This window comes from Orycteropus afer, unplaced genomic scaffold (assembly GCF_000298275.1).
Source record: "Orycteropus afer afer isolate SDZICR_OR568_19922 unplaced genomic scaffold, OryAfe1.0 scaffold00096, whole genome shotgun sequence".
In the NCBI taxonomy this organism is placed as follows: Eukaryota; Metazoa; Chordata; class Mammalia; order Tubulidentata; family Orycteropodidae; genus Orycteropus; species Orycteropus afer.
In genome coordinates, this window is record NW_006921683.1 from 623,925 (window position 1) to 642,802 (window position 18,878).

General features: G+C 35.8%; 1 protein-coding gene across 1 annotated transcript in view; it reads left to right on the forward strand.

Annotated features, from left to right (window-relative positions):
• RYR2 (ryanodine receptor 2) overlaps positions 1 to 18,878 on the forward strand; it is a 1,099,979-nt gene that overhangs the window by 205,827 nt on the left and 875,274 nt on the right. The window contains exons 6-8 of the mRNA XM_007942720.1: positions 7,957 to 8,031; positions 14,856 to 14,934; positions 16,102 to 16,214. Of these exons, the coding sequence (XP_007940911.1) occupies positions 7,957 to 8,031; positions 14,856 to 14,934; positions 16,102 to 16,214 (267 nt within the window). The remainder of the gene's footprint in view (positions 1 to 7,956; positions 8,032 to 14,855; positions 14,935 to 16,101; positions 16,215 to 18,878) is intronic.

The window sequence follows — 18,878 nt, forward strand, 5'->3', positions numbered from 1 at the left end:
GGGTTTGAACCACCAGCCTTCTAGTTAGCAGTCAAGTGCCTTAGGCATTATGCTACCAGAGCTCCTAAAATCAAACTTTAGAAAATTTAAATTCAAATCTGTATATTACATGCTTAGATTTAACAATTTAACAAACATTTATGTCTTTGGGTCATATTTTAACATATTAATTTTTATTTAGCCAATATTAGGAATTTCTCCCATAAAAATAGATTTTTCTCTATAGCTCTCCAAGTAGGATCTTCAGTCTGTAGGTTATATTGTCTGTTTTGTCTTTAAGCACTTGTGTGTGAATAAGTACAATAGGAAATTCATATCCTGGGAATTAGAAGAGGCACCAAGAAACTATTGCCTTTTTAGCTACTTCAGAAGAGATAAATTCAACATCTTTTCATTTCCCAGTGGAGAAGATTTTAAATAACACAAAAGAGAAGAGTAGAGTATAATACCTGGTTGTATCTATGAATAAAATATGTAGGGAAGGAGAGGAATAGCATAGTGTTATTTCAGGTCATATTGTAGAAAGTTTTTGTTCATTTTTAAGTATACCCACTGGATTTTTCAGATAGCATTCTTGAGATTTATTTTTTTATTCTAAAATCTGAGGAACAGTATATAGAGAAATTTATTTGTATTCAGTTAATAAAGGCTTAATGAAATTTTAAATTTTAAAAGAATGTTATTTCAAAAGATATAACATCTGAAAAGTTTCAAATCAAAATTTTACATCTAGATTTTAAAAGTTGCATTCAGGAAAGGAAGCAGAGTACTCAGGTCTTTCTGTTGAGTTAGCATAGCAAAGTCTATTCATATTTTTGCAAAACTGAGACAGATGCATTGAGTACTAAAAACTGAAACTATTCACAAACCACAAGAATTTGACAGTTTGAATGAAATGACAGAGTAGAACACCTTTTTGAAGGCATCTATCAAGAAAAGACACAGAACATCTTCCAAAATGTCAAATAATTCCAGCTATCATTTTTGGGGGGAGCTTTGGTAGCATTGTGGCTAAAGCACTTGACTGCTAATGAAGGCTGGCGGTTCAAACCCACCAGCCACTCCTTGGAAGGAAGATGGGGCAATCTACTTCCGTAGGATACTGCCTCGGAAACCCAAGGAGGGGTCGCTATGAGACGGGTCCAACTCGATGGCACATAACAACAACAACATCATTTTTTGGTAAAAAATATTATTATTACATTGAGAAGATAGTCATTATTAACCACTAAATTAGACATATTCTGAGATAAGGACTCTAACTCACTGCCATAGAGATGAGTCCAACTCATAGCGACCCCTCCTTGCGTTTCCAAGGTGATATCTCTATGGACGTAGATTGCCTAATCTTCCTTCTAAGGAGTGTCTGGTGGGTTTGAACCACCAGCCTTCTGGTTAGCAGTCAGATACCTTAGGCACTACGACTCTAGTTGGCAAATTGTTATAAGCAGCAGCAAGATACGAATATTTTCTTTCCTTGCAAAGGATTTCTTTTAACTGTGAGGCCAGAAGGCCAACGGCTTATTTTCATACCTGGTTTGGATGATCTGGAAAAGGTATAATTTGATTAAGGAGAGGTTGTATGCATGAAATTATAGTAATTTAAACCACTTAAAAGGAAAGTGATACTGAATTTTATTCAGCTTTCACCTTTCTATTATGATTTGCTTTGGGTTTCATACTTGGAAATACATTGTTTAAACTCTCAAAACCAAACAGATGCTTTCTTATTGAGGGAGCCCAACAAATGGGCTAAACAATGATTAAACCAGTTGACATGTAGTCACTTCCATCTCTTAGTGACCCCATGCATGTCAGAGTAGAACTGTGCTCCACAGCGTTTTTTATGGCTGATTTTTTAGAAGTAGATCACCCACCCTTTCTTTTGTGGCAACTTTGGTTGAACTTGAACCTCCAACCTTTCCACTAGCAGCTAAGCACATTAATTATTTGTACCATACAGGGACTGCAAACAGTAATTAATACTGTCATAAGCCTGATTTGTTCTCTTGGGGAACTTTTGGTCAATATACTATCACAAGCCATCCTGTACCAATGGCTGTCTTGACGATATTCAGCCACCTTTTTCAGGCACATTAATTTTTCGATGAAGCCAGGTTTCTCATTAATTATTATAATCACACTGATTGTTTACTTGGTACTCTAAGGCGGCAGGACTGCTTGAGTCTTTGTGTAGGTCACATTTGGGAATTTACTGCAAGGATTTATAAGTTCAGATAATACTTTTACAAGAAGGTTATGATCATCCTTCATATGGTTGGAGATGTTAAAAAATACACAGAGATATAGTTTTTTAACCTCTATTTTCTTTGCTACTAGTACGCAAATAGTTTGAAATAAATTATATGAGGCTCAGTAAATATTTTTTCAATGAATGAATAATTAGAGTTTTCAGGGAAAACTTTCATTTGCAAAGGAAAGGAACACAGACCAGGAACTTTTTTCATAATATCCTCAGCACTTGTACTGTACTACTCTCACAGTAGACTACCAATAAACATTTTTCAGATAAATAGGAAAGAGTTTATTTTATCTGATATTCTTTACTGGAGAATTGGCAAAACTATTTATAGTATAGATGGCATTAAGTGAATTGAAGGTTTATTTGTGTTACATAAAATTTAATTTCCTAATTTTCCCTTTAATTAGGTGCAATTGAAAACACTTATTTTGAGTGTTCTAGATGCCAAAAAATAATTTGTAAACATAAAACACACCGAGATCGTTTTCCTTCTTATCTTGAAAGGGCTTGCCCCATTAACATGATGGACTCTCATCTTGACCCTGGCTGGATCCTCTCAGTTAGCCCTGGCTGGATCCCCTGTAACTTAATATGGCTGTTTCAGTGTGCTTATAAATTTTAGGTTCAGTAAAACAGAGAAAAGACTCTCAATGTGATACACTGACACAGTGGCTGGAACCATGGGCTGAAACATAATGATTGTGAACATGGTACAGGACCAGGCAATGTTTCCTTCTGTTGTACATAGGGTCACCATGAGTTGGAAATGACTTGATGGCACCTTACAACAATAACAATACAGTTTTAGGTTTGGGGGTTTTACAGGGAAAATAGACATCTCTTTCAGAGTCCTGAATTACTACTGTTAGTGATAAATCACCAAGCTGTGATGGCCTTTATTTTCATTGAAATTGCTGTTGGGTAGTCCCATAATCCACCTAAGGTAGATTGTAGAATCTGAAGGAATAACCCTAGAAATGTCAGCATGGTATGAACATCCTGATAAAGTGCTGGTAGTTTCTTATATCTGAAAGAGTCTGTAAATATTTGTTGGATTTCATTAAAGCAAGGATCAGGCCAATTTTAAAAAGAAAACTGACATAGAAAAGAATCATGATTCTTCTTTGCATATATCTCACATAACAAGTCCTTGGGTAAATGTTGAATGAGCAAGTTATCCACCTGCTCAAGGGTGGAAATTACACATTTCGTTTTTTCTGAATCATAACCAATTAGAGTAATATCATTTAATATTACAAGTTCGAAGAAAAGTACTGCAGACCATATGACAAGAAATTGTATCCATTTAGTATTCTCAATGACTTGATCTTTTAAGTAAAAAATTTATTTTGTATGACTATTTTGCAGACTTTGATGAGAGTCCTACTAAAACTCAATCTGTGGCATGAATTAGCATTTAAATAGTGAGAAAATCTGTCATGTAAAGATCTATAATTTTCTTATCATGTAAAATCTATGATTAAAGGAAATTCAGACAATACCGTATCTCCTCCTAGCTTAACCAGGTTGTACATTATATTACGTATTTGTGTATATGTCAGAACATTGAATTGGTTCTTCCTAGTTCACCCATGGCCATCAAAGCAAAATTGGAATGGACCAGAATTTTTAAAATGTGAGTGTACCAGAACGATAACCAGAGTGTAATCAACACCCTGCTAGAAGCTTAATCTCCCTCTTAGAAAATAAGGGCTGTAAGCATGTTGCATAGCAAGCAAAGCTCTTGACCAATAGAGTTGGAACATACCTATCCCACTCAAAAATGGCAGCCAACCACTCTACTTTGAATATGTATTACTCTTTCCAGTCCTGGCAATGATCCAGTCTCCTGCATCAGGCTCCTGAAGAGCCTCACTACACTTCTTCTGAGGCTTCTCAGGATTTCCCATGTATTTTTCAGTGTTCTGGTTATCGTTCGGTACACACACATTGTACAAATTTTCATTTGTTCTGATTTCACTGTGCTGGCTATGTGTATATATTTGTTGTTATTAGGTGCCATCAAGTAGACTCCAAATCATAGTGATCCTATGTACAACAGAATGAAATAGTCCCTGGTCCTGTGCTAGCTCTACAATCCTTGCTATACCTGAGCCCATCTTTATAGCCCCTTTGTCAGTCCATCTTGTTGAAGCCATTCCCCTTTATTGTTAAAACTCTACGTTACCAAGCATGATATCCTTCTCCAGGGAATGATCCCTCTGACATGACCAAAGTAGGTGAGCCATTCTTGCTTCCAAGGAGCATTCCAGTGCATTTCGTCCAGGATAGTCCATGGTACTTTCAGTATTCTTTGCCAACACCAAAACTTGAAGGTGTCAACTTTTCTTTGGTCTTCCTTTTTCATTGTCCAGCTTTCATATACATAAGAGGCTTCATGTGCATATGTGTATGTGTGTGTGTGTGTGTGTGTGTATGTATACATATGCATACTCAGAGAGAGAGAGAGAGAGAGAGAGAGACACCCTGTGAGTGGCATAAGTGTTAAGCACTTGACTACTAAGAAAAAGGTTGGTGGTTCAATACCACGTAGTGGTGCCTAAGAATAAAGTCCTATCAATCTGCTTCTGAAAAGTCACAGCCTTGAAAACTCTGTGGAGTACAGTTCTAGTCTGCAACACATGGGGACTCCATGAGTTGGAATTGACTCAACAGCGACTAATTTGATTTTTATTTGGAGTGTGTGTGTGTGTTAATACACATATATATATGCATATACATATGTGTATGTGTGTGTGTGTATGCATAAAAACTTTAGAGTAATAGGAGCACATAGCACTTTTAGGTAAAATCTAAAGCATTGTCCTTCATTTTAAAAAAATTTGTTTTGAATGGTGTGACTGTCAAGTATTATTAAAGTTCAGCTATGTTTTCTAGCTTTGGAACTCAAATCTAGTATGAAAAAAATGAGCTTCCATCAAAATAATATAAACCAAACAAGGTAAATAGAATTTGTTTTGGCCAAAATAAATGAAATGTATTATAGAAAATATAAGTACATTCTAGAAAGAGCCTCATTCTGTGAAGGAATATAATTTTATAAAGTAGATTTTCCCTTTTTCTTTCAGTATGTGAAAAAGTGATTTTTTTTGTAATAGTTTTTTTATTTCTGTTCTAAATGGTTCTGAGGTCTTTGAAGCATAACAAAGTAACTTAAGAAAAATTATATGGAATAATAAGAAGAGGATATGTTTTTAGTTGAAAAAATAAAAGCTTAATAGTATTAAAGTATTTTCTCCTGCACTTATTAAGGGATAGGTCAACATCATCACTCCTCATCCTTAAAATCCTTAAGGTTTTCCTTTTCCTATAGAAAGAAGTGCAAACTCTTTAGTGTAAAATTCTAAACTTTCCATGGGCTAACCCTATCTAATTTTATAGCTTCAGTTATGTTTCTCTCTGCAACCCACCTACCATCCCACAGTCTGTCCTCCTTCTCAAATATTGTGGTTACATGCCATCATGCTTTAAATCTTAACTCCTCATTTAGCTGGAAATGGATTCCCCTTCAGCCATTTGGCATTTAACAAGTATTTAGTGAGTTGCTTACTATGGCCTAGTGTTGTACTAAGAGCCTGGTGTTGAAGGATAATCAAGACAAGGTCACTCTCCTTGATGAGTTCACAGTCTGATCAAGGAGAGAAAGGTGATTACAATGGAGAGCAACAGAGCCAAGTATTCTTGTAAACCTCAGGCAGTAGGAGCACAAAGGGGTCAGCTGCCTTTTAGGGAACAGATGGGACTTCATGGAAGAGGTAGCTCTTAACCTGAGTTAAGACATGAGTAGTTTGTGAGACTGAAAACACTACAGAGGGGAGGTTATAATGCAAGATAGACTCACTAAACTCACTGCTGTCAAGTCGAATCTGACTCATAGTGACCCTTCTTTGGGTTTCCAAGACAGTATCTTCTATGGAAGTAGATTGCCCAGTCTTCCTTCTGAGTAATGGGTGCTGGGTTTGATTAGCCTTCCAGAGCTCCCAATGCAAGACAGAGCAATGTGAAAGCAGCAAGCATATCCAGGGAAGTGAAAGTGTTTGGGTCTGTTTTGGAACATGGAGATGAGGCTGGAAAGATTTGAGACTAAATATCCTTTATGCTGATACTACTCAACATGTGACCCCTAGATTAGCATTATCAGCTTCACCTGGGAGATTTTTGAAATGAGAATTCTCTGACTTACTGTATCAGAATCTCAAGGGTAGGGACCAGGAATCTATACTTTAGTATATTCTCCAGGTCATTCTTTGATAGCTTACATTTGGGAAGCACTTCTCTATTTCACATAGTGTGGAGTCCATGCTGTAAGCAACTGGATGTATGAAACTTTTTAAAACCTGGAGGTGATATGATCAGTTTTCTGTTTTAGGAATATTCATTTATTGAACAAATATTTATTTAGTGCTTACTGCATACCAGGTGTTTTGCTAGGTGCCTGGGATATACTGACGGCCCAGGTATCCAGGGTTCCTGTTAATGAGGTCACAGTATAATGAGAAAGACAGGCAAGACTTACAAAATTAAGTAAAGTACAGGTATATAATTACAAACTATAATAAGTATAATGAGGAAACCTCTAGGTCTGTGATTTAAAAAATAGGCTGTAGAAAGGGATTTTCAACCTAGATTAGAGATCAAAAGAGAACTTTCTGGAGTAACATTGAAGTTGAGACATGGAAAATGATAAAAGAGCTAAAAAGAACCATTATTGCAGCTGCTGTTGTTATTGTTATATGCCGTCAAACCTGACTCATAGCAACCCCTCCTTGGGTTTCCGAGGCAGTATCGCTATGGAAATAAATTGCCCCATGTTACTTCTGAGGAGTAGTAGCTGGTGGGTTTCAACTGCCAGCCTTCTGGTTAGCGGTCAAGTGCCTTAGGCACTATGCTACCAGAGATAATAATGTGTGAGACACATCTTAAAACTGAAAGAAGATCATTGGAGCTAGAAAAAAGTAAGGGAGAAGAACATGAGATGTGGATGGAAAGGAAGGTAGGGGCCATGTCAGAAAGGGTCTCACAGCCCCTTGTTAGGAATAGGGTTATTCTAAGTGCCATGGAAAGCCTACTGGTGATGTGGAAGAGAGAAAGGAGGCAACAAGACTAGCTTGGAAGCTATTGCTTTTACCTAGATGAGAGAGGCTAAGGATTGCAGCTAATGAGAAAGAAAATAGGAAATAAACATTTAACAATTGGATTGACAGGGTAGGGCAAGAGTGAAATCAAGAAGTGACTGCCGTGTTCACTGAAATCAAGTGCAATATTCAAGAACTAGATTGAATGGTAGGAGCTTTGGTAGCTTAGCGCCTAAGGCACTTGAGTGCTAACCAGAAGGCTGGCGGTTCAAACCCACCAGCCACTCCTCGGAAAGAAGGTTGGGCAATCTACTTCCGTAGTGATACTGCCTCGGAAACCCCAGGAGGGGTTGCTATGAGTTGGGTCTGACGACAGCACATAACAACAACAAGAACAGATTGAATTCTGTCCCCACGGTAGTTTCTTTGATAGCTTTATCCCAGTTTAATCTTCTTCCCACAGCACTTTGTCTTGTCTGCAGTAGCTCTTACTTTATTCTTTCCTAGTAAACAAAATTCCAGGAAAGCAAGAGAGCATAATTTATTTATGTTTACTCTGTGTTTTTCTCTTCCCTCCCCTTTCTCCTCTTTCTACAGACTGCTCAAGGAGGTGGCCATCGAACACTCCTCTATGGACATGCCATATTGTTGCGCCATTCTTATAGTGGCATGGTGAGTAAACATGCTGATCCACTGGGGATGCGTATTCAGGAAATGTTAGCAATAGCATTTCAGTGAAGGCATTAATAAGCTTGGATGTATGTATTCTTTAATCTCTTTGTATCCTGTTTGTTGTCATTCTGAGTGTCATTTTAGATTACCTTTAAGACCTTTCCATTCTACCATTCTATAGTTCCTAGTTTAACTAACTATCTTGCTTTTGCTAGACTAGTTTTAGAGGGAGAGAGATATGAAAACTTTTTCTTTAAAAAAACCCAAAAAACTTGTTTTAGCCACTTCATCTATCAGAGAATAAAATGGCCTGACTGAAAGATAAGATTTAAAAAAAAGATAATCTGCCTGTGAGCTCCCCTGTCATTTCTACCAATCCCCCCCCCCACCCTTTAACTTGATGTTCCTTTTCTTTTTTCAGAGTCAGTTACTTCTTTCACCTAATCATCTACCAGGTTTCTCACAAGAACAATTATCTCATTCTCAGCTTCCACATACTTATAAAAATTTAGTTCAATTCTTTTTAATGATTTTTTTTAAATTAAAAAAGCTTTAGACAGTCAACCTAAAAGATCTAGAAATAAAGAAGAAAATTCTTTATGATCACACTGATGATTGAAAAACCATTTGCAACTTTAAAAATTTTTTTAATTTTTCCTCTCTTTTTACTTTTTTTTTTTGCATAATTGAGATCTTTTGTAAAACCAAATTATATTTTAATTATTTTTACATATTATCATAGCTTAAGTTATTTTTCAATGATATTTAAATTCTCCATTGATATAAATTTAGAGACTATATGATATTTGAATGATGAGGTATAATGTAATTTATTATTCATCATTAAACTTCTGAACATGAGGTAATTCCTATATTATCTAATGTGTTTCAAAGCCAGAGACTAAGCATAGCTTCAGTACCAGTACTGGACAAGCTCTCAAAAAAAAAAAAAAAATTTTTTATCTCAATCATGAATATTGATGTGAAAATCTGTTTTAAAGGGCTAGTTAACAGAATTCAACAGTGTAGGAAAAGAAATACAAGGAAAATGTACTTGTGATTTTAATGATGACTTAATACCATTAACATTAATGTGGCATATCACATAATTCAAGTAAGAAAAATTGTAATCATTTTAACAAGTACTGAGAAAGATCTTTAGTAAAACTCAACACTCATTTCTAATAAAGACTTTTATATTAACCGTTGATGATTATTTCCTTAATAATAAAGAATATCAAATTCAGATGGATAGCCAATATCATAATTGTGATATACTGATACAATTCTTGATAAAATTAAAACAAATAAACACAAGCAAGAATCTCTTTTATCACCATTGCTGTCTAATATTGTTCTGGACATTTCCACCAATATGCTTAGATATGAAATTAAAAAAAAAAAGTAAAATACTTTCATGAAGTGGCTGGATATACAAGAAATATATAAAACTAGCTTCTTTTTGTATATAGCAATGACTAATTAAAACATCATCAAAAAAATTCCTAATTCAATAACAATTAAAGCACAGAAACCATATGAAATAACCTAAACAATAAAATATGAAGGAATGTTTTAAAAAAACTACTCCCTATACATAACAGAAGGTTGAGATCCTTGAATTGATTGTCAGGTCTGGATTCATTTTCATGTTGCTGCTTATTGAATAATATTGCACACCTTACTGGCCCTTTCTAAGCACATAATTGGATTGGACATCTGTCTATTCATTCAATAAACAGTATTTCACATGTATTGTGTTTATTTAGCACTAATGTTCCAGGTGTTAGTTCCAGTCATGAGTATGACCAAGTCCTTACCCTATGGAATTTACATTAATATTCTTGGAATAATGATAGTATCTACCTTAGAATTGCTGTGAATATTAGAGTCCAGAATGTTTGTTAATAGTGACTGACCCTGCCTCCTACTGTAATATTATTGAGAAATATTATGCAAGACTTTAAGTAGGGATCATCTTTTGTTTTTGCCTGAGAAGTTTGAATATAAAGCTCTCACTTTTTCTCAAATAATGTTGTTGTTAGGTGCCGTTGCGTCATCTCCGACTCATAGCGACCCTATGTAGAGCAGAAAAAAACACTGCCCGGTCTGTGCCAGCCCCACGATCCTTGCTATACCTAAGCCCATCATTGTAGTCTCCATGTCAGTCCATCTCATTGAGGGCCTTCCCCTTTTTCATTGGCCTTCCACTTTACCAAGGATGATATCCTTCTGCAGGAAATGATCTCTTCTTACAACGTGACCAAAGTAGGTGAGACAGAGTCTGGCCATTCTCTCTTCCAAGGTGCATTCTGGCTGCACTTTTTCCAGGACAGATTTGTTAGTTCTTTTAGCAGTCCATGGTACTTTCAGTATTCTTCATCATCACCACCACTCAAAAGCATCAACTCTTCTTCGGCTGTCTTTATTCATTGTCCAGCTCTCACGTGTGGTGATTGAAAATACCATGGTTGGTGTCAGGCTCATCTCTGTCTTCAAAGAGACATCTTTGCTTTGAAAGAGGACTTTTGCAGCAGATTTGTGCAGTGCAATATGTCATCTGATATCTAGACTGCTCCTTCCTGTGGTGTTGATTGTAGTAAAAGTAATATGAAGTCTTTGACAACTTCAGTCTTTTTTCTATCTATTGTGATGCTACTTATTGGTCCAGCTGTGAGGATTTTTGTTTACTTATATTGCAGTGTTATCCATACTACAGACTGTATTCTTCAATCTTCATCAGTAAGTGCTTCAAGTCATCCTCACTTTCAGCAAGCAAAGTTATGTTGTCAGCATATCACAGGTTGTTAATGAGTCTGTCTCCAACCAATCCTGATGCCACGTTCTTTTTTACATAGTCCAGCTTCTCTGATTATTTGATTAGCATATAGATTGAATAAGTGTGGTGAAATGATACAACCTCGACATATTCCTTTCCTGATTCTAAACCATGCAGTGTCCCCTTGTTCTGTTCAAATGACAGCCTCCTGTTCTCAGTACAAGTTCCTCATGAGTATAATTCATTGTTCTGGAATTACCAGTCTTCTCAATGTTATCCATAATTTGTTATGATCTACACAATCAAATGCTTTTTGTATAGTTTATAAAACACAAGTAAACATTTTTCTGGTGTTCTTTGCTTACACCCAAGATCTATCTGACATCAACAATTATATCCTTTGTTCCTTGTACTCTTCTGAATCCAGCTTGCATTTCTGGAAGTTCCCTGTCAATATACTGCTGCAACTGTTTTTGAATTAGATTTTACTTGCATGTGACATTAATGATATTGTTAGATAATTTCCAGATTCTGTGGAATCACCTTTCTTTGGAATGGGTACACATATGGATCTCTTCCAGTCAGTTGGCCAAGTAGCTGTCTTCCAAATTTCTTGGCATAGACAACTGAGTGTCTTCAGTACAGCATCCATTTGTTGAAACATCTCAATGGGTATTCCGTTAATTCTTTGAGCCTTGTTCTTTGCCAATTCCTTTAGTGCAGGTTCAACTTCTTCCTTCAATATCATTGGGTTTTGATCATGTGCCAACTCCTGAAATGGATGAACATTGACCGGTTCTTTTTGGTACAATAATTCTGTGTATTCCTTCCATCTTCTTTTGATGTTTCCTGCATCATTCAATATATTGCCCATAGAATCTTTCAATATTGGAACTCAAGGCTTAAAATTTTTCTTCAGTTCTTTCAGCTTCAGAAATGCTGAGTGTGTTATTTGCTTTTGGTTTTCTAACTCCATGTCTTTGCACATTTCATTATAATGACTGACTTTGTCTTCTTGAGCTGCTCTTTGAAATCCTCTGTTTAGCTCTTTTAACTTGTCATTTATTTCATTTGCTTTGGCTGCTCTGTTCAGGAGCTCTGGTGGTGTAGTGCCTAAGACAGTTGACTACTAACCAGAAGACTGGCAGTTCAAACCCACCAGCCACTCCTCAGAAGGACGTTTGGGCAATCTACTTCTGTAGAGATACCACCTTGGAAACCCAAGGAGGTGTCTCTATGAGTCAAATTGACTTGATGACTGTCTGTTCAAGGACATGTTTCAGAGTCTCTTCTGACACCCATTTTGGTCTTTTCTTCCTTTCTTGTCTTTTTAATGATCTTTTGCTTTCTTCATGGATGATGTTCTTGATGTCATCACACAATCCCTCTGGTTTTCAGTCATTGTTGTTCAATGCATCAAATCTATTCTTTAGATGGTCTCTAAATTCAGGAGGGATAGAATCAAGGTCATATTTTGACTCTCATGGATTTGTTTTAATTGTCTTCAGCTTCAAGTTGAAGTTGCATATGAGCAGTTGATGGTCTATTCCACAATTGGCTCCTGGATTTTTTTGGCTGAAGATATTGAGCTTCTCCTTCACCTCTTACCACAGATGTAATCAATCTTATTCCTATGTTCTCCATGTGGTGAAGTCCATGTATAGAGCTGCCATTTGTGTTGCTGAAAAAAGGTATTTGCAATGCCTAAGTTATTGGTGTTGCAAAATTCTATCATGCAATCTCCAGCATTATTTCTATCACTAAGAGCAAAATTTCCAACTACAGGAGATCTTCTTTATTTCCAACTTTTGGATTCCAATCACCAGTGGTAATCAGCACATCTTGATTGCATATTTGGTCAATTTCAGCTGCAGAAGTTGGTAAAATCTTCAGTTGCTTCATCTTTGGCTTTGGTGGTTGGTGCATAAATTTGAATAATAATAGTATTAACTGGCCTTCCTTGTAGGCTTACGGATATTATCCTGACAGCATTGTACTTCAGGATAGATCTTGAAACATTCTTTGTGACAATGAATGCCACCCCATTCCTCTTCGGTTTGTCATTCCTGGCATAATAGATCATATGGTTGTCTGATTCAAAATGGCCAAAACCAGTCCATTGCAGCTCACTAATGCCTAGGATATCAATCTTTATGCGTTCCATTTCATTTTTGACAACTTCCAATTTTCCTAGTTTCATACATTATACATTCCATGTTCCAATTATTAAGACATTTGCAGCTGTCTCTTCTCATTTTGAGTCCTGCCACATCAACAAATGGAAGTCCTGAAAGCTCCTCTCTATCCACATCATTAAGGTCAGCTCTACTCTGATGAGGCAAGTCTTTCTCAGCCATATTTTAAGTGCCTTCCACCCTAAAGGGCTCATCTTCTGGCACTGTATGGGAAAATGTGTCAGGGCTATTCATAACATTTTCCAGTAATATATCAGACAGTGTTTCACTGCCATTGGTAAGGTTTTCACTGGCCAGTTCTTTGAGAAGTGGATGACGTCTTCCATCTTCCCAGTCTGTCTTAGTCTGGAAACTCTACTGAAACTTGTCCATGATGCATAACCCTGTTGGCATTTGAAACACTGGTGGCATAGCCTTCAGTCTCACAGCAACACACAAGCCACCAGAGTATGACAAACTGATAGACAAGTTCTTTTCCCTTAGCTGTTCCAAATCTCTCCACTCACTTCCTGGCCTCCCCAGGCAGTTTAAATCTAAAATTTCCAACCCTCAGGGATCACTATAGCTACTTGTCAGATTCACACTCCTCCCTTGCTAAGGACATGTTTGTGGACCAACTAAGCCCCTTTCCCCAAACTAAGGGAAACAATGCTTTGCTGTCAGGAGACAGAATCATTGTTCCCCAGGTCAGTTTTGTATCGTATTCCCATTGAACTGTTTTCCACCTAATTTGCAAACATATCTGTGCCCAAATCTGTCCATCCCCTGGTTTTTCACACTTATACACACCTATTTAGCTGGTTGAGCTCTACTCCATGATGGGAATTTTCTAGCCTTTGCTTTAGTTGTTGAGTGTTGTATAGAGTTTGGGTTTGCTTAGTTCCCCAAATTGTCTCTGAGGACCCTTAACCAGGGCTCCTATACTCATTGGCAGTGCACTTCGTCACTGTAGACAGTGGTGCATTTTGAGCTCATATCTCATAACTCATTCAATTTTCAGTCCCTATTCTTATAACCTTTAACAAGGTTTTTGAGGTTGGGGTGAAGATAGGGGACCTGGCCTGAAAATTATTCTAAACTTCATGTCAAAAATATTTAGTTAAGAAAACTGAAGGAAAAAAAATAAAGCTAAGAGAAGTTGATGCTTTGAGAGTTTGATTTCTGTTAGGGAAGCATATGTATGCATGTATTTGATAAAACTCACTGTAGTGTGACATGTAGCACACCAAAGTCAATTCTGGATGGATTTCCAGGGGTTAAATTTTTTTGATTAAAAAAAGAAAATAGAAGATAAAAGTGAATAGTTATCAAATTTCTGTTTGGGAGGAAGATTTCTAACTGTCAGATGAAGTTGTGCTTTTACTGATGATCATGAATATCACATGAAGTTAGAGATGTACAAACACATCCTCAGCCACTCATTTTCTTTTACTAACAGAGCACATTGCTTTAGTCTTTGATGAGAGGAAAAAGATCACATTTCCTTTAGAACATCACTCCTGATGAATGTTGTTTAAGTACTGATAAGCTTCACACACACTCAGAAACCTAGATGTTGCACAGAAGTATGCAGCAAGGAAAAGACTGATACAGCAGACATTAACAACAACAACAACAACAACAACAACAAAAAAAAAAATCCAAACAGTGCCATCTGTAAATCTTTACAGAATTAGATTGTCTCATCTTCCTTCTGCAGAGCAGCTAGTGGGTTCAAACTGCTGATCTTCTGGTTAGCTGCCAAATGCTTTAACCACTACAGCAGAGATAGACAGATACTAAATTATGTGGAGAACAAGAAAGGGATATGACTATAAACATTTAATGACAACACTGACTCTATTTTTTAGTATCTCTGCTGCCTCTCTACCTCCCGGTCTTCAACTGATAAACTGGCCTTTGATGTTGGCTTGCAAGAGGACACAACAGGTGAGTACTTGAGAGACAATGGCCCCTCTGCAGGGGTTTGTTGGAATAAGTCATGAGATGTGATAGAAGATCCTTCAGATGGATGTCCTTCCAATGAAGTATGGAAAAAAATGAATGACTTTCTAAAGAAGGTTTCTAGCAAAAGGACAAAGTATATATTGTTTCTAGTGGTCGTTCCCATGTAATTAGTTAGATATTAAAACTAGCCTTTAACCATATTCTTTTTATGAGTTTAGATTAAAAAAATCAGTATTTACTAATGATACACTGAAAGTTATCCATTTTCATTTCAAATGATTAATTCAGAAAGTATTACTGCATAACATTTTTGTTACTCTTCTTCTGAAAATATTTTTTTTAATTTAAAAATGTAACATATTCAGTGTCAACATTCAAATGAAAAAGTAGAAAATTAAAATGTTTTTCATCTTTCTGCTCACATGGCATTTTGCGAATTAACTGTCCAAAAGGACATGCATTTACACATTTTTAAAGCAAAAATGTATATCTTAACATATTTATCCTTTCAGAACATGGAAGTAGGAGAAAACGATCCTTACTTATGTTTTTACTCTCAATGTTCTGAAGATTTTCCATTTTCCTTTTCTTTTTATTTTACATAAGGAACTGCTTAGTAAAATTTTAGATGACAACATTTTGCATATCTTTTTTGAGGTTTTTTTTTTTTTGCTGTTGTTGTTGTTATTATAATACAGTTGTAGCCTTACAAAACCCCACGTCTTTGTGAAAATCAAATGACAATAAAACTAGGTGTTATTACAAAGAGCAGCATTAAGAGTGTGGTTGAATAAAGAATGCAATTAGATCAGCATGGCTAGTGAACTTGGACTTATCTTACCATAAATATCCTTTTTAAGCAGTGCTTAGGTGGGTGTGGTGAAGACACTAAGTTCTCAAAATATCACAAGCAGTTTCTGTGAGAAGAATCCTTGCATTTCATTATGCCATATCCTACAATAATTTAGTTTATTTTTTCATATTTTAAAAGATTAATTTGCACTTCTGAAATTTGTGTGAGTGGAACAATTTGGTCTTAAGGAAAATTATTTTGAAATCTATTTAATTTCCCCCTTTCATTTTGGAGTCACTAGCGAAGAAAACAGATTAGAGGTCCTCTCTGTGTTTCCTTTTTCAATCATTCTGCAGGTGAGGCTTGTTGGTGGACAATACACCCTGCCTCTAAGCAGCGATCAGAAGGAGAGAAGGTACGAGTGGGAGATGACCTCATCTTAGTCAGCGTGTCCTCTGAAAGGTACTTGGTAAGTATGGAAAGTATGATTGTGTACTTGATGATATGATAAATGGCAGGCCAATGAAATTGTCTCTTTAAGGTTTAGATTGTAAATTATCCAGAGAAATTGCTAATAAACAAACCTGGATATCTATTTGATGAATTATGAATAATTCCCTAGGTAGGAGAATAATGTTACGTCTGTGGAAGGTTGTTTATGAGGCTCACTTAGGCAGGTTTTCCTCATGACCTTGAAATGCATGTTCATGATATATAGTGCCTTCTCTTGGGTTATTTTATTAGCTGTTTATAAATGCAATTGAATCAAGAATTCAAATTCAAATTCATTATTTTGTGCCCAAGGGAAAGGAAATATCAATGAAGTCAATATTACTTATTTTGATATTTATGAAAGCAAATTATTCTGTGAGAAATAATTACATGTTAAGAATTATGAGAAAGCAACACACTAAAGAACATATTTCCAGTCATTGACATTGCATGTTTCAAAGGGTAGAACTTGGAGATGGAAAATGGAATAAACAATTTATGTTTAATCATTGAATTTTTTTTATTTGTTTCTGTGGTGGCATGTATCTATTTAATTTTATTTATTTAGTAAATTGTATTGCTAAAGAATAGTCATATATAAAAGTTGCAGAATATTAAAATCTGTGCAAGTATGAAGGATGCCAGTGCAAAATATATTTTGATAAACAGTTAAAAAGTAATTAAATAAATATAAAATGGGGGTAATATAAGCGTTACATGAATATCCTCATTAAAAAATAATAAATAAATAAAAAAAAACCCTCATACATCATAGTGGCACACTCTGGGTTATAAAAAGTATTTTACTGCTGCCATAAATCAAAATGTTATTTGTGAGTAACTGATTAATTTAGAATTATATTTGGTACCCCTTTTCTCTATAAATGTGGAAATGGAGTAAGATTGGAGGATGTTTTAAGCCCATTTTTATCTATCAAAACATTTAGTTCTCATTTAGAGACATTTTAGGAAGAGCAAGTTTGTTTGACTTTCTTTGTGTAAAGAAGTAGTGATGAAGATAGGGAAATGATGAACACTGCTCACATAACTGATGGGAACTATTAAATTACATGGAATGTCTAACATTACATAGCAAGGAGGAGGCCCGCTACACCTCTCTACTCTTGTTTATCAACAGTGTAGGTAGAAACAGCACTGAGCACATTTCTGGAACACATATGTATGCCTATATGTGTCAGCTTGCCAAATAAGCATTTAATAAGCCCCTGCTGTGTCTGTGTGCTTAAAGTATGTTAAAGTAATATATTTTGATCCAAACCAAAAAACTAAACCCACTGCCATCGAGTCAATTCCTACTTGTAGCAACCCTCATTGGGTTCCCAAGGTGGTAAATCTTTAAAGAAATAGAGTGCCCCATCTTCCTTCTGTGGAGCAGCTGATGGGTTTGAACCACCAACCTTCTAGTTCTTAGGTACTGCACCACCAGAGCTTTTTATATTTTGACCAGAAGATGTGTATTCTGAGTTGTAGTTGTACTTAGAAACCAATAGCAGTAGAAATAATTCATGCACACTTTTCAATATATGAATTCTACACATATTTTATTTTCATTTTGGCATAAGTATGCATTTCTTTGGTCGTACAATTTTATGTGTCCTAATACAGCAGAATTTATTTGATAGGATGACATCATTGTGCACTGAAAGACTCTAAAACTAGAACTTTACAGGGATCCTGTCTTATCCATTCTGCTGCTAGCTACCTGAGCAAGTCACACAATTCACTAAATTGTGGCTTCCTCATTTATAATGTAAAGAATGATGCTAATGATTATACTTAGTGCCAAGATTATTGAAAGGAAGTAGTAGATAATGAATCTGAATGTGCTTTGAATTAAAAAACACTACATAAGTAATAGAAGATCATGGGAGGTGCAAACAGTTAAGTGCTGAATTACTGAATGAGAGGTTGGTGGTTCAAAAGTACCCAGAGATACCTCAGGAAAAAGACCTAGTGATCTTCTTCCAAAATTTAGCCACTGAAAACCCTAAGGAGCACAGTTCTACCATGATACATGTGGAATTGCCTTCAGTCAGAATCAACTCAGTGGCAACTGTTTTTTTTTTAATTAAAAAAATAGCGATAAGAATAATACATCAGATTCTCTTTTTATTACCTTTGGAAAGAAAAAAAATATGATTAATCTAAATTCATTAATAAATTTAAAACTATATTTTAGCCAATTTATTAAAAGTCCTTTTCCTAAAAACCTTGTATGTAGTGCTACAAAACAGTGGCCAACTAGACTGTTTAAATTTCATTCTCATTTAGTAATGAAGTCAGAGTTTTTATTGTTTATCTTTATGATCAAACATACAGTAGAAACTACAGGAATTACCAAGGTCTTGTAGGATAAGGCATAATGAAATGCAAAGATTCTTCACGTGGTTTTTGCCCTCAAATAATTAATTTGGAAAACAAGCCAAAAATACATAGAACCATGAGAATATTATAAGACAGTGTCAGATTACCCAATAAACAATGTAAGCACTGGTTTACTTGTCCTTACTTACTAATCTGTGGTGAACAATTTCACAGTTTTTTCACCCCATCAAAGATTCTTCTTCTAGGTGTGGCTAACATCTCTCTCTCTCCCAACCTCATAGCACCTTCCTGCAGA